The sequence below is a fragment of the Sinocyclocheilus anshuiensis genome, unplaced genomic scaffold (assembly GCF_001515605.1).
Source record: "Sinocyclocheilus anshuiensis isolate Anshui unplaced genomic scaffold, SAMN03320099.WGS_v1.1 scaffold151, whole genome shotgun sequence".
Taxonomy (NCBI): Eukaryota; Metazoa; Chordata; class Actinopteri; order Cypriniformes; family Cyprinidae; genus Sinocyclocheilus; species Sinocyclocheilus anshuiensis.
This window is the reverse complement of record NW_015548199.1, coordinates 485,266-500,221: the sequence shown is the minus strand read 5'-3', so window position 1 is coordinate 500,221 and position 14,956 is coordinate 485,266. Positions and strand designations below refer to the sequence as shown.

Genomic DNA, 14,956 nt, shown 5'->3' with positions numbered 1-14,956 from the left:
ATGATTTCTATAACAAGAATATGATACATTTGACAAAGAATTGATTGGAAGAAACGTTTCAAGCAAGAAGATTCAAACACACACATACTAAACATGAATATGAAGTTATTCAATAGTTATTAAAAAGACATACACAATACGTGATTAAAACATGATAGTCTAATGTGTGGGTTAGATACATGATATGGAGTTACGCAATGGACTGATATTAGTTCATAAGCCTTTTTGAGTTCATTTTGGTGCATCTACATCTGTAAAAGATCGTTTCTATGCCATTTCTCTGAACAAAAGGACATGTTCTGTGAAGACCAGAGGTTAAGAGGTCTCTCATAAGAAATTTCAGTCTGTTCTTTGTCTTCTAGGTGGGGAGGGAAAGTCAATCCAAAGAGCTCGTGATCGTGATTACTATCACTGGTTTACATGTGATGGTCATGCTGTGCATCTCTTTGACCATTAATCTTGCCTACTTGCCCCAAAATTGACAATCTCCTTGGAATTGTCAATAAGTGTTCTTTTGTTTAAATGCTGTGAGCTACTCAAAGCTGCTAGTTGGTGGACTTGCATCAGGCTTGTGGTGCCAGGATCTGATTTACGAACATCCTGTGTCTTGGGCCTTTCTGTGGAATTCGGCTCCTCGTGTTTCAACCATGTTCTTGATCGAATCTTAAATTGTCTGATTCGGTCTGATACCCTACAATTAATTAATTAATTAATTAATTCATTCATTCATTCATTTAACAAATTAATAAACATTTACATTAACATTTAAATTCAGTAAAGAGGTGACCTTGTGACATATTAATCTTCCATTGGCCACATGTCTTCTCATCATAGAAATTCAAAGGTCAGAGTTCACCAACCATGAATTTTTACACAAAGTGATAAACAAAACATATTTGCATTTTGTGTAGATTCTATTAATCCAAATTAATAATTGTGATTACAATATTAAGTGAAATAATCATCAACTGTATGCAAAATTAAATATAATCATGAAGTCCTGATTGGCATGGATTAATCAGCAAATAAATAGGTCGACAAATAGGTACGTATCAAGCAGGTTTTATTGCAACTTATAAAACGGTGTTAATATTGTTAACAAAAGCTATTAAAAATGTTAATTCAAATAAAGCTGAAAAGAAAAGAAAAAAAAAAGATGAAAACCTAAAAATACTGCCTTTGCAGCAAATGGCAATTAAAACTTTACAAAAAAAAAAAAAACGACATAAATACTTCTTAAACAACACTGTTAAACCCATATATTTTGGTTTATTAACCTTTTTAATAAAAGTTATCTGAAGCTAATTTATCTGGGAAAGGAATCTTAATGTTTTTGGTCACACTTTATTTTAAGGTCCAATTTTCGGCATTAACAAACTATGAATTTTGCCTCAATAAACTCCTAATTTGCTGCTTATTAATAGTTGTTAAATTTAGGTATTGTGTAGGATTAAGGATGTAGATTATGGCCATACAGAATATGTACGTCTTCCTGTGTTCGTCTCCCTTGGTGCAAATAAAGTCTTGTCAACATATTCTCCAGCGTCTCCTCGTCCCTCGCGTGTGTGTGCACCGTGACAATATGTGCTTTAAAAGTACTAACAAACAGCCAATATGTTAATAATAAGCATGCTAATAAGCAACTAGAAAATTGGTCCCTATACTAAAATGTTACCGTGTTTTCTTTACCAGTCTAGAGTGGTGTGAGTCGCTCAACACTTAGGGTGCTTTCACACTTGGTTCGATTGCTTGGTCCGAACCCGAGTTTGATTGCTCCCCCCTCCCCCTGCCCCCGCTGGACAGTGTTCACATTATATTATTTGGGTCCGAACCGCGGTTCGTTTGCGTCATCAAGCCAGCAGCTGTTTACCCCGTTGCTTAGTAACGATGGCGCAGGAGAAGACGGCAAAATGCGTAGCAAGGCTCTCTTCAATTTTATAATTATGTTTTTGAACCGTTGGTTTGTTTCCAAAGCTTCAGTATATAACGGCACTTACGTCTGCCTTACGAATGTACTGCAAATGCTCTAAAGTACTCTGAAGGTGAATAGAAATGAGATATACAGCTCTCTGCTTGCAGCACGTCAGTCACGCTTGTCAAGAAAGTGAGTGAAACACACACAAACACACATTTTTATCAAATAATACGTCATTAATAGCGGTTCACTTCCGTGATTTGGTACGATTGCGTTCACATCAGCAGCGAACCGTACCGGAGTTGACTTGAACCGTACCCCAGACCACCCTTTTTAAGCGGACTCGGGTACAGTTCGCGCGTGCGCACCCGAGTTTGGAAGACAGCGTTCACATCATCCAAACATACCGAACTCTGACGTCAATCGAACCCAGGTGCTTTCAGTGGCCCCTAAGAGAGCTCTGTGTGAGGGCAACCAACAGCTATCTCAGCTTGACCGCTGTGCTGGTGTTCAAGAGAAATGTGATTGCAGCCGTGAGAGGGGAAGACAGGAAACAACCTAATGAAAGCAATTTGCATTTCAAAAAGCCATATGTCTGGGACCTGATGTAAAGCAAAGGAAACTATCATCTTGTCACAGTTGCTTTTATTCAACTACTCTCCATCTTGCCACTTCTAGTCTTGCGTGCTAGATGTGATATCCCCCCAACAGTGTGACATGCAGCACTGAAAAATTCCTAACATCAAACACATCATACCTTTTGGATCGTCTCCAGCATGGACCAGCCTCCGTTCCAGGGCTTGGTTGACTTCCTGATGCAGTTGAGGCTGGCCATACTGTGCCACTTCCGATCTTCTAATTTCCGGTAGAATGCATTGGCCAGCATCAATACGCTGTCATAAAGATACAAATTGGACACCTGAAATCAAAAGGAAAAAAAAATAGTGATGCATTAAAATTGTTTTTACAAAAAAACAAAATGATGCTTTAATTTAGCTGAAACTATATGAAATTAAATAAAGTGGTAACACTGTATTTTAGGGTCTCTTAACTAGTTGCTTATTAGCAAGCATTTTACTAAAATATTAGCCATTTATTAGTACTAATTAAGCACATATTAATGCCTTATTCTACATGACCTTATTCTACATTCCTAATCCTACCCAATACCTAAACTTAACAACTACCTTACTAACTATTAATAAGCAGCAAATTAGGAATTTATTGAGGGAAAAGTTGTAGTTAATAGTGAATAAGTGTTCCCTATTCTTAAGTGTTACCAATAAAGTATTTAATAATTATTTAATCACAATTTTTAATAATCAACACAAATAAAAGTGCGTTTGCATTGCATGTGTCTTTATATCAACTCTTTATTGATAGAATTATGTTTTTAATGAGGTAAATGTTACATTACATGGCATATGTTTACAAACTGATTTATTGACATCTTTCCACGGTTGAAACAAATTATAAGTGACATAATACATTTCAGTAAGTGGTATTGTTTCCTTCACCATACCCTCTGTTCTGATGCTCATTCATACATATTTGTGCAATAACTAGTAGTAAATCTAAAATACTTACAGTTCCCTTACGTAAGTTCACTAGGCGATCAGTATCTGAAACTATGGGTGCGACGAGGGTCTGAAGCACGTGTACAGCCACCAGCAAAAGCTTAGTGTCATAACCAGAGTCGACTAGGCAAGACAGGTCCTGATGCTTTGGTGCTCAGGAACATGAGGGCAGGCTCCCACAAAGAAAACTGTGGGATTCTCAGAGATGCTCACACATATTTCCTTGATGTCCTCAAGGGGCTGTTTAGCTAAACCCGCAAAAGGTGTTTCAGGGAGGCGTCAGTTCCTACCTGATGTTTTGCTGCTACTGCACGCAAAAGGGCTTTCAGAGTGCAGTACCTGTCCCTTTGTCCGAGGGTGTTAGGACACAAGAGGTTGTTATAGAAGCTGCCCCCCATAGAATGGCTGGGCACCTACTATATAACAGTTCCCTTGCTTCCAGTGTTAAGCCTCTCCCTGCTGTTGAGACATTTCAGTGTGCCGAAAGGAGAATTTTAAACCCCTATTAATTTAACACCCATTTCCAACCATTTGGCTATGTAGTGGCTTCTGCCAAATGTGTCACCCTGGGATCTTCGGACCGTGGACAAAGGATACAGGAACCAGTTTTAGGGCTGTCCACTGCTCTTTGGTCTCTCATTTTATGCTTGGGGCTGGCATTGGATGAATTTCTGACCCTTAAGGTGGTTCTTTTGTTAACCTTAATGGGTCTTATAGGCCAGATTACTTACCAAAACTATTATTCTTATTATTATTATTATTAGTACTAATTTATATTTTTACAATTTTATTATGTTTAATATTATTTTTATTAAAAAACACTTTTTGTATATTTTTTAATTTTTTTCCAAGAAATGACCTTCAAAATGTAATTCAAGTTATGAGCTGTACGCTTCAACGATGCATTCTCACTCCAGCACACTTTCTGCTGAATGTGCATCAGGAAGTGTCATCTGTCCATGACCCACCGGATTTAAATCAAACTTTCATGGCCATTTCTCATCCAAGTATGACATTTGCTGAGTGTTACAACCTGCTAGGTGTCAGTTATCATTCCAGCTGATGTATAAAACATAGTACCTGTCCCTACTGTACAGACAACAGCTTCCTGATCATTGAATGACAGGCACGCTAGTTGAGCTGACAGGTCCATACAGGAAGACATTTGTCACACTTTGCTGGAACTGACCATCAGCTAAGGCACGTTGGAGGCATTAGCAAAAGCTGTGTGGATGACTCCAGTGATTGCTTGTTTCTTGAGTGACAGGGAAAGGAACACAAAGGTGGATGCTTGTGTTGACAGTGCAGATTTGCAGACGAAAAGCTGACAGGTTTGTCACTGCTGTGAACTAGTGCTTTGCTTGTCAAGGTGATTAAACATCAAAGAACATTTAACCCTCATTTTCATGAATAATTGAGGTGTAAGCCCCCAGAGTATGTGCAGTGCAGTGCAAAGCTCAGCCATCTGTTCCGTACTATGAAACTAGTGTTCATGTGGGTTCAAGGGGTTCAAGCAGATATGTGGACGTCACAGCAGAGGAGGAAAACACTTGGACACAATAACTGGGTTTGTGGTTAATTGTATAATAAAAGGTTATTGCAAATGAAAATGAAATCTATGTTTCCGTTGTTACATACACACACACACACATATAATATTTAGTAAAATCTTTCAGTCCCAAGCTACACCCATGGTAATACCTGCTGAAATACCAGCTTTGCCATTACAGAAATAATTTCACAATTTTAAATTTTTTTACTGTAGTTTTATTGAATAAATGCAGCCTTGGTGATCATAAGAGACCTCTTTCAATCTCAATCTCATATTCATCTCAGAGAATGCATAAAAACAAACTATTGTGAAAAAACAAACAAACAAAACAAAAAAGAAACTCTACACATTATAAAACACTTTTAACTAAAACTAAAACGATGAAACCCCGCATAAGGGCAAGTTAAAAATGAATAAATTAGCAATAAAAGGTAAAAAAAAAAAACACTGTTTTAGCAAAGAGTCTGTGTCCCCATGTCTTTAAAGGTTGAAAATCCCTGATCTTAACTTTGCTTGTTTTAAGAGGTTGGTTTGAGACTGCATATGGATTTGATCTCCTATAATGCATCAGCAACCTGATGATGATGTTGTTTCTATGGTTACTGACCTCCAGCGACTGCAGATAGCCCTCCTGAGGGTCGCAGAGCAGTGAGGAGATACGGTGGTTGTTCCTCATACAGCTCACACTGCTATCCTTCCAAAGAGGGAAAATCTGCCTGACGACGGTCATCCTTCCCAAGGAACTGTGGGCCAGCTCCATAATCTCAGTATCACTGATCTCCTAAACTCACACAGAAACAAAATACAAAGAAATCATGCTTCTTTATGAAACAGGCCAAATCACATGGCTACTGTGTGATATTGCTCATTTATCTATTATATATTACATTGGTAAATAATCTATATTGTTTGAAATAAAAAAAAGTATATCTTTAGAATAGGGAACACATATTGACTATTAACTAAGAGTTTTCCCTTAATAAACTCATACAGTAAGTTAAGTTTAGATATGGGATCGGGTTAAGAGATCTAGAACATGGTCATGCAGAATAAGGCATTAAATATGCTTTATAAGTACTAATAAACAGCTGATATGCTACTAACATGCATGCTAATAAACTAGTTAATAGTGAGAATTGGACTTGCTACCACTAAAAATAATGTGCTACCATGAAAAAAAGATATGTCATGCATCACTTTTTAAAACAATAAGATAATATAATTTGTCCCTGAAATGTTGTGTTTCAGATCTACTGTAAATAAATCAACAAAGTAGGGTTTAATTGGGTTTAAACTGTCTAGGGAGCTGTCTACTAGTATTTTAAGGGATCATACTTCTGGATAAGATACGTCATTTTAGACTAATTCAAGGCAACATTGCATTTAGCCTTCATGAGTCAAGAAATTATGATTTTAAATATTAACATTTCTTTCTTTAAAAATGAAGGGGGGAAAATCATCATAATTAAATTAAATCTTGCCAAATATTTGATTGTGCTATAGGCTATATGGTTTGCCTGTATTATGCTGTTAGCTTAGCAGAATGCTAACATCAAACTCAGTTAAAAACTAACTGTAGATCAAGACTCATGTGCTTCACATGAGAAGTGCTGTTTGTCTGGTGTACACCGATATAGAAGGTTTCATATCAGTCACTTATAAAGGTCCACTCCTTTTAGGATGCTGCCTGTGGATGACTATGGTGACAGGGGAGGGGACATGTTCGGTTCACTTAGTTTTGTCGTGGCCACGACATATTAACTCATGGGAATGTGATAATATGTCATGGCCACAAGATATTAATTTGTGGAAATGTCATATTAACTTGTGGGAATGTGATAATACTGTATGTCATGGGCACGAGATCATTTTGTAGTGGAAACAACATCCTTATGTTGTCGCCACGCGAAGTGAAGTCATGGCCTCGAGATGCTATGTTTAGGGAACAACATAATTTTCTCGTGGCCACGAGGTTAATGCGTAAAACCTGCGTGACCATAGCAACCCGAGATTATCAGAGATGGATTTATTAATATTTTATTTTGAATTAAGAAATTATTATATTAATTATTATAGAAATTATTACATTATTCAATTATTATATTAAACATAGGCCTTGGCTACTGGACTGTATTGCGCGCGATGTAGACAGCATTCGAACAAGGTTTAACATGAATAAATGTTAAAGTACATAAAATAAAATAGGCCTACAAGAAAACATTTTTATCCATCCCACACTCTTGTAAGTCTTTTTCCAGTAATATTTGTATTTTATTATTATTATTATTATTAGCTTATATTATTGATTATATTTTTATATTTGTTTTTTTTCCCTTTATTTTGATCTCTTTACTTAACGTTATGAATAGTTCTGTAAATAATAGCCTACTGTAAATGCTTGACATGCTAATAAAGCTTTGATTATGCTGACCGGAATTTTTACTGGAATGCAGTTTAAAGGTTGAATTTAATATATATATATTTCATTTTATTTCGGCTAATTATTAGACTATAATTATAAATACTATAGTGTTTTGTTGAGGAATGAATCATTCACGTAGTTTCATTTGTAAATGAAAACACAACATGCTCATTTGTCATCACACACGGGCATAAATACAATCATAAAGTCAAAACTTTATTGGCATAATTGCCAGGTGTTTAGTATTTGCAAAATATATGGTAGCAAATACTAGCATAATTATACAGAACATTAATGATGTAAAGCGATACACAACTTGAAAGGGGAAATAAGCATATATAACAACAAAATATAAAAATATAGCCTTAACAAGTTAATATAGTAGTAATAACAATAATAATAATAATAATAATAATAATAATAAACAAATATTAAATTAAATGTTCAATGTTAATAAACAAATGTTTTATCCATTTCTAATAATCCCGGGTTTTATGGTCATGCAGGTTTGTTTACGCATTAAACTTGTTTCCTCAACATAAAAAGTCGTGGCCACTAAAAATGGATGTTGTTCCCTCAACATAGCATCTCAAGGCCACGACTTAACATCGCATGGCTACGACATAAGGATGAACCGAACATGTCCCCTCCTGGTCACCATAGATGACATATCAATAGCAATATCAACAGCTCAATATGTTATTGAAAATGAAGTTATATATATAAACAGTATATGTTGAGTTATGATTGTCTTTTAAAAATGCCTCAGGACAGAGAGAAAAGGAAGTGGCAAAAGAAAATAGCATAATGATTCTTTTATAGCATGCAGGACATTGAGGAAAGAGGGACTCAAACAATATGAAACAATCAATATACAAGCAATTTTTAAGCAGTATCGGGAAGGCTGTGCTGGGTTTAACTGGGTATTATTATTGCAAATTGGTTATTTAAAAACATGGAATGGCAATGGAAATGGTTTTCAAAAAAAATAAAGATTGTACCCCTCTGACATCTTTTGAGTGTAGAAATTTGAGACCAAAGGTATTGTTTGAGAAGAATTCACATTATACATAATAGTTACCTACAGTTAGTTAACTGTATGTTGCACCTTGTGAAGATATTTGGTGAACACATTCAAATGTCACATACAGTATCTCATACTGGTACACTTCAAACCAGAGCCAGTACCGATAAGCTATTTTTATTTTTTTTTAACTGTTAAATAGATCATCTCAGACCAACAGCAATTTCCATTAGCTGGGTTATGCTGGTGATGCTAACATGGTATGTCTGGTGATGCTGACTGACCAAAAAGGCTAAATACTGTGTTTAACCTAAGAACCTGTTGGTAGGTACAACAGCATAACTAGAATCTAGGGGTGACCCCAAATAGTCGAAGATTGGATGCTTCGATAGGAGGAGCCTGATTTGACTACCAATCTCACAGTCGAATATTCTCAGAGGTGTTATGATCATGCCATTTTGGCTATATGGGGGTGCTCAATGTCTGATTTCACATAGAACAACCGGTTTTCTGCCAATAAGTTAATATACAGCCTATTATGATAATGTTGCCAATAACAATCTGAAAAGAAAGAAGCTTTTAATAAATATTTTTAACGTGCGTGAATAAATCCAACCACCCCTATGACAGATTTAAGTTTCACTTTCCATGATCCGTGACCAATGGAGGAGCATCTTGGCGGCAAGGATTCAAATCATTAGCAAGACTCAAACTGACACAGGCAGAGTGAAAGACTGGATTTTTTTTTTCGATCAGGTAGGGTACAAGTGATTTCAAATCATTTCAGCCATTTCTAATTTGATGTTTGGATGCTGTGAACATAGGTGCCGATCCCATGGGTGCTCGGGATCTTAAAAACTAGAGATATTATTTATTCACTATCATTTTGCTGAAACTGATCTGGCAATCTATCCAGTGCATACTTGTGTTTGCGCTCTGGAGAAAATCAAAAGGTTTATTTTTGTCCAGTGCTTAGTCTTGTGAAAGCTCGCGAATCCTCTCATTATAACAAAACTTGAGATCGCGATGGTGACGAGGGGCAGCTTTTTAGTGACAATTAAGGCAGTGCTCTTTGTGTCCTTTCTATATAGCCTATAATCCATTAAGAATTTGTATAGAACTTTTATTTTTCTGCCAAATACATGCTGCAAAGTTTCGTGAATGACATCCGCATATATATGCGGGATTCAGACTCGAAAGAGCAATGGACGGGACAAAAATATAAGTGAAAATGTATGTGAATTGAGGCTATTGAGCACACTTTCTAAAGCACCCTCAGTATTTTAAGGGCACCTATTATGCAAAATCCACTTTTACATGGTGTTTGGACATAAATGTGTGTTGGCAGTGTGTGAACACAACCACCCTACAATGATAAAAATCCAGCCACTGCTCATTTTTTAATCCCCTTTAAACCAAGTCAGCCTCACTAGGCCTGCCGTTTTGATTCTCATGCAGTGTGACGCCGCATTGTACAGGGCCGGGCCACGGGGGTTGACTGACAGCTCTGCATTGCTATAGTTTCCGTCCTCAGCGGTTGTATGCTGTCCTCCTTTTTCTCCGCGCATCAAACTGAAAGTGTTAACAAATGCAAATGTGAGAGAAAAATGCATTTGCTCATTTCACATGACTAATATCTACATTGCAAATGTATCGCTGTACCATTTGAGCCAGAGTCCCCCTAAATTCAGCTGCATCCACTTCAAATCAGTGAAGGCAGCCGATTCTCACGTATTGCGTGCAGAGATCGCAGTCCTACTGGTGAAGGACACTGCTCCAGCTGATATGAAGACGGGGTTTTACAGCCCCTACTTCATTGTACCCAAAAAAGCCAATCTTGGACCTGTGTGTCTTGAACCGGGCCCTTCACAGACTATCGTTCAAGATGCTGACACAGAAATGTATCTTCGGATACATCCGTCACCAAGATTGGTTTGCAGTGATCGACCTGAAGGACACATACTTTAATGTCTTGATCCTTCTGCACCACAGACCATTTCTGCGGTTTGCGTTCGAAGGACCTGCATATCAGTACAAGGTCCTGCCCTTCGGGCTGTCCCTGTCTCCCCGTGTCTTCACGAAAGTTGCGGAGGGGGCTCTTGTTCCCCTGAGAGAGCAAGGAGTTTGCATTCTCAACTATCTCGACGACTAGCTTATACTAGCACAGTCTCAAGTCACACCGGTCTGCCACCAAACATTCAGCCTGTGGTCAGACCGTACGTTTCTCTAGGCAGGAGTGCCCCTACAACAGGTCTCCAGGCATGCTGTGGTACACACGGATGCCTCCACCACCGACTGGGGTGCCACGTACAATGGGAAAGCAGTCTCGGGGGTGTGGATGGGCCCCCAACTGCAGTGGCATATCAATTGCCTAGAGTTGTTAGTGGTGCACCTTTCCTTGAACCATCTCAAAGGGCGCTTATGAGGCAAGCAAATACTGGTCTGTACGGATAACACTGCGACTGTTGCGTACATCAACCAACAATGTGGCCTGCGCTCCCGTCGCATGTTACAACTTGCCCTTCACCTCCTCTGGAGTAAGAAGCATCCGAGGTCGCTTCGTGCCATTCATATTCTGGGTCTGCTCAACCGTGCGGCCAACGAACTGTCACAAGCTGCGCTCTCCAGAGAGTGGAGACTCCATCCCCAGATAGTCCAGCTGATTTGGAAAAGTTTCGGGACGGCTCAGGCAGACCTGTTCTCCTCTCCAGAAATGTCCCACTGCCAGCTGTATACAACCGAGGGAACTTTCGGCACAGACGCTCTGGCTCACAGTTGGCCGCGGGGCCTGCACAAATATGCGTTTCCCCCAGTGTGCCTTCTCACACAGACACTGTGCACAGTCAGGGAGGACGAGGAGCAAGTCTTGCTTGTTGCGCCTTATTGGCCCAACCAGACCTTTAGAACTGATGCTCCTCGCGACATTCCTTCCCTGGCAGATTCCTCTGAGGAAGGATCTTCTGACTCACCTGGTTCCCCGAATTAATGCTCCTCGCAACAGCCCCTCCCTGGCAGATTCCTCTGAGGAAGGATCTTCTGACTCAGAGACGGGGCACCCTGTGGCAGCCACATCTGGACCTCTGGATTCTCCATGTCTGGTCCCTGGATGGGACGCGGAGGTTCTAGGTGACCTTCCCCATGAGGTAGCGGGCACCGTCTACAAGACATGCTTATGCCTTGAAGTGGAACCTGTTCGTCGAGTGGTGTTCCTCTGACCGAGAGGACCCCGGAGATGCCCAATCAGAGTTGTGCTTTTCTTTCTGCAGCAAGGATTGGACCGAAGGCTGTCTCCCTCCACCCTTAAAGTCTACATTGCTGCTATTTCCACAAATCATGACCCTGTGGAGGGGAAGACTGTTGGGAAGCACAACCTGGTCATCAGGTTCCATAGGGGGGCTAGAAGGTTGAATCCTCCTCGTCCAGCCTTTATACCCTCTTGGGACCTGACTCTGGTGCTCAGAGCACTACATTTGAGCCTTTGCAGTCAGTCGAGCTGAAGTTTCTTTCAATGAAAACCCTACTCCTGGTTTCATTGGCCTCCATCAAGAGGGTAGGGGACCTGCAAGCATTTTTGGTCGATGAACCGTACCAAGAGTTTGGGCTGGCTGACTCCCAGGTAACCCTGAGGCCCCAGCCCGGCTATGTGCCCAAGGTTCCTACTACTCCATTCAGGGATCAGGTGGTGAGCCTGCAAGCGCTGGATTCCCAATTCGACGTGACGTCAAAAGTGACAGACTGAAAGGGAATGTCTCGGTTACGTATGTAACCCTCGTTCCCTGAAGGATGGAACGGAGACATCATGTCCCCTCACCACAGCTGCTGTACCACCACTGAGCGGCCGGGTCCCCAGCTCGGCTCCTCAGCAAAAACCTGAGTATGTGTTGCACCTGCTGCTTATTTATACTCATGCTGCGATCAGCGACAGCTGGATGCAATCATCGCATGCCAATATGCATTAGCTCGTTTAGTTTACACTCGAAGTAGAATGGTCTCTCTAGCAAGATCCCCAGTTTATCGGTCAATGTGATGTCTCCGTTCCCTCCTTCAGGGAACGAAGGTTACATAGGTAACCAAGAAATTACGTGATGGCCAATGTCCAAATGCATTAGTTTTCAAATACAATATGATAAAATTGTTCTGAGATAATAACATTGTATTGTACAATCAATAGCATGAAAATAAGTCTTTATTAATGAATAATCTAATAAGTTATTGATTTATTAATCATAATACAATTAACAACTTTTATGTCTAGGCATATTTCTGGAGTTTTGCAACAATGTAGGTGGAATAAATAGCCATCATGGAATACATTATTGTGACTTTATCTTTCATTAGAAATAAACACAAACGTGGGCCTCAAATTATAAATATATTTTGAGAGAAAAAAAAAAAGTATAATGATATAATACCAGTGACCTTTTTATGAATAAACTGATGCCAAAGCTTTTATTGAAAACAATGGTCTTGACAGCAGTGTCGTTAAACGGGTATTATAGGACACTTCTGACATCTGTATAGTGACATGAGGTGATATTTAATGTTTTGGGAGTGAGAACAGATTGGTATTAGATTATTCAATTGACATGCGTTGTTATTATCATACCGAAATATACAATTATGTTTTAATGTGGTTGTTATGCACACTACATTAAAATATAATTCCATAACAACCAAAACATGTACATGTAGAAATGTACTATGCTGACAAATTGTGCAACTGTATCAGCAAGAAATAATAATACAAACAATTTAATTATTATAGAATTCTTGTAATAAGTTACAGCGGCAGATAGCAAATGTAATCTGTGTATTTGATTTCTGATGGGACAATATAATATTGTTCCCTTTCAGTCAGTCACGTTCTACGTTACGTCAGTCGTGACTGACGAATTGGGATCTCGCCCGAGAGCCCAATCACCTTCGAGTGCAAACTAAACAAGCCAATGACAGTTGGCGTGCGTGTTTCGCCACGCGCACCCCGCCCCGCAGCGCAGGTATAAAAGGAGAGCGCGTGCAAACGCACATCAGCTTTTCGCTTCGGAGCCGAGCCTTCTCAGGACGAATCTCCGCGAGTGTTTGGAAGAAACAGCTGGCGTTGGTGTTACGGCGCGTCAGCGGGGGTTGCCATTCAGTGCTGCTCATCTTCGGCGTGCTGCAGCTGCCATTCTGCGGTCTTGCCGCGACCTCCCCTGGGCGCTTCAGCGCTCTCTCTAAAAGAGTGTTTCCTTTTTTTCCTAAAAGAGCAAATATCTAAAAGAGCTCCACGAGCGACGGGCGTCTTTTTAAAGATGGCTTCCCGCTCGTGCGTTTCTGGATGCGGTCGTTTCCTGCCTCCATCTGATGGTCATGATCGCTGCCTCTCGTGCCTGGGCTTACAGCACGCTGAAGCAGCGCTCATGGATGAGTCATGTTCTCAGTGCGGGAACAGGACCATCGCGATGTTGCGGTCTAGATACCTCCTCATTAAACGGGGGGGGTATCCCCCTTGCCATGCCCCGCTCTAGCTCTTCCGGTTCTCGGAGGGCTACTTCGGTTCATGGTCAGGGAGACCTGAGGGTTACGGTGAGAGCTTCCCCGTCGAGTACGTCTCCGCGGGCCTCTCATTCCTCAAGCATGGCGCACCACCTGGGGTTTCCGGACGAGTGTGTTGGGTCCTCGCGGGGTCCGGGGTCCAGCATCTTGTGTGGGACACAGGCAGAGGACAGGATGTCGATCGCTGCATCGGACTAGGCTCTGGGCTCTGGAGATGAGGACTCCTCCTTCTCCCGAATGCTCGAGGCTGGATGATTGGTTCCTGGGGGCGCAGGCCGGGCGTCGGCAGCCGCCTCCGGTTCCATTCTTCCCGGAAGTGCATGAGGAGGTCACTAAGTCTTGGAAGGCACCTTTTTCTGCCCGAAATAGACTTGGTGCCTCCTCCGTCCTCACCACCCTCGACGGGGGGGCGGCCCAAGGGTATGTGGACATCCCTCCGGTTGAGCGCGCTATTGCCATGCAGCTCTGCCCGCAAAGTGCCGCTGCCTGGAGGAGTAGTCCACGCCTTCCATCCAGGGCCTGTAAGTTATCGTCCGCTCTGACGGCTAAGGCTTACAGTGCTGCTGGACAGGCCGCTTCCGCCCTGCACGCCATGGCCCTCCTGCAAGTCCACCAGGCCAAGGCGTTGAAGCAGCTGCACGAGGGTGGTGCTGACCCAGGTGTGCTGCAGGAACTGCGCACAGCGACGGACCTCGCACTTAGGGCGACGAAAGTCACGGCGCGGGCCCTGGGTCAGACGATGTCCACATTGGTGGTCCAGGAGCGCCACCTATGGCTGACCTTGGCGGATATGAGGGAGGCCGACAAGCATCGCTTCCTGGACTCCCCGATCTCCCAGGCCGGCCTATTCGGCGAAGCGGTGGAGGGCTTTGCCCAACAGTTCTCCGCCGCGCAGAAGCAGACGGAGGCGTTTCGACACATCCTGCCCCGG

The 14,956-nt window shown here is 41.3% G+C and overlaps 1 protein-coding gene across 1 annotated transcript in view; it reads right to left on the bottom strand.

Moving 5' to 3' along the window:
* Positions 1–14,956, bottom strand: part of grid1b (glutamate receptor, ionotropic, delta 1b) — a 484,036-nt gene that overhangs the window by 66,035 nt on the left and 403,045 nt on the right. Inside the window, exons 6-7 of the mRNA XM_016439916.1 lie at positions 5,652–5,825; positions 2,673–2,834 (exon numbers count right to left, since the gene is read on the bottom strand). Of these exons, the coding sequence (XP_016295402.1) occupies positions 2,673–2,834; positions 5,652–5,825 (336 nt within the window). The remainder of the gene's footprint in view (positions 1–2,672; positions 2,835–5,651; positions 5,826–14,956) is intronic.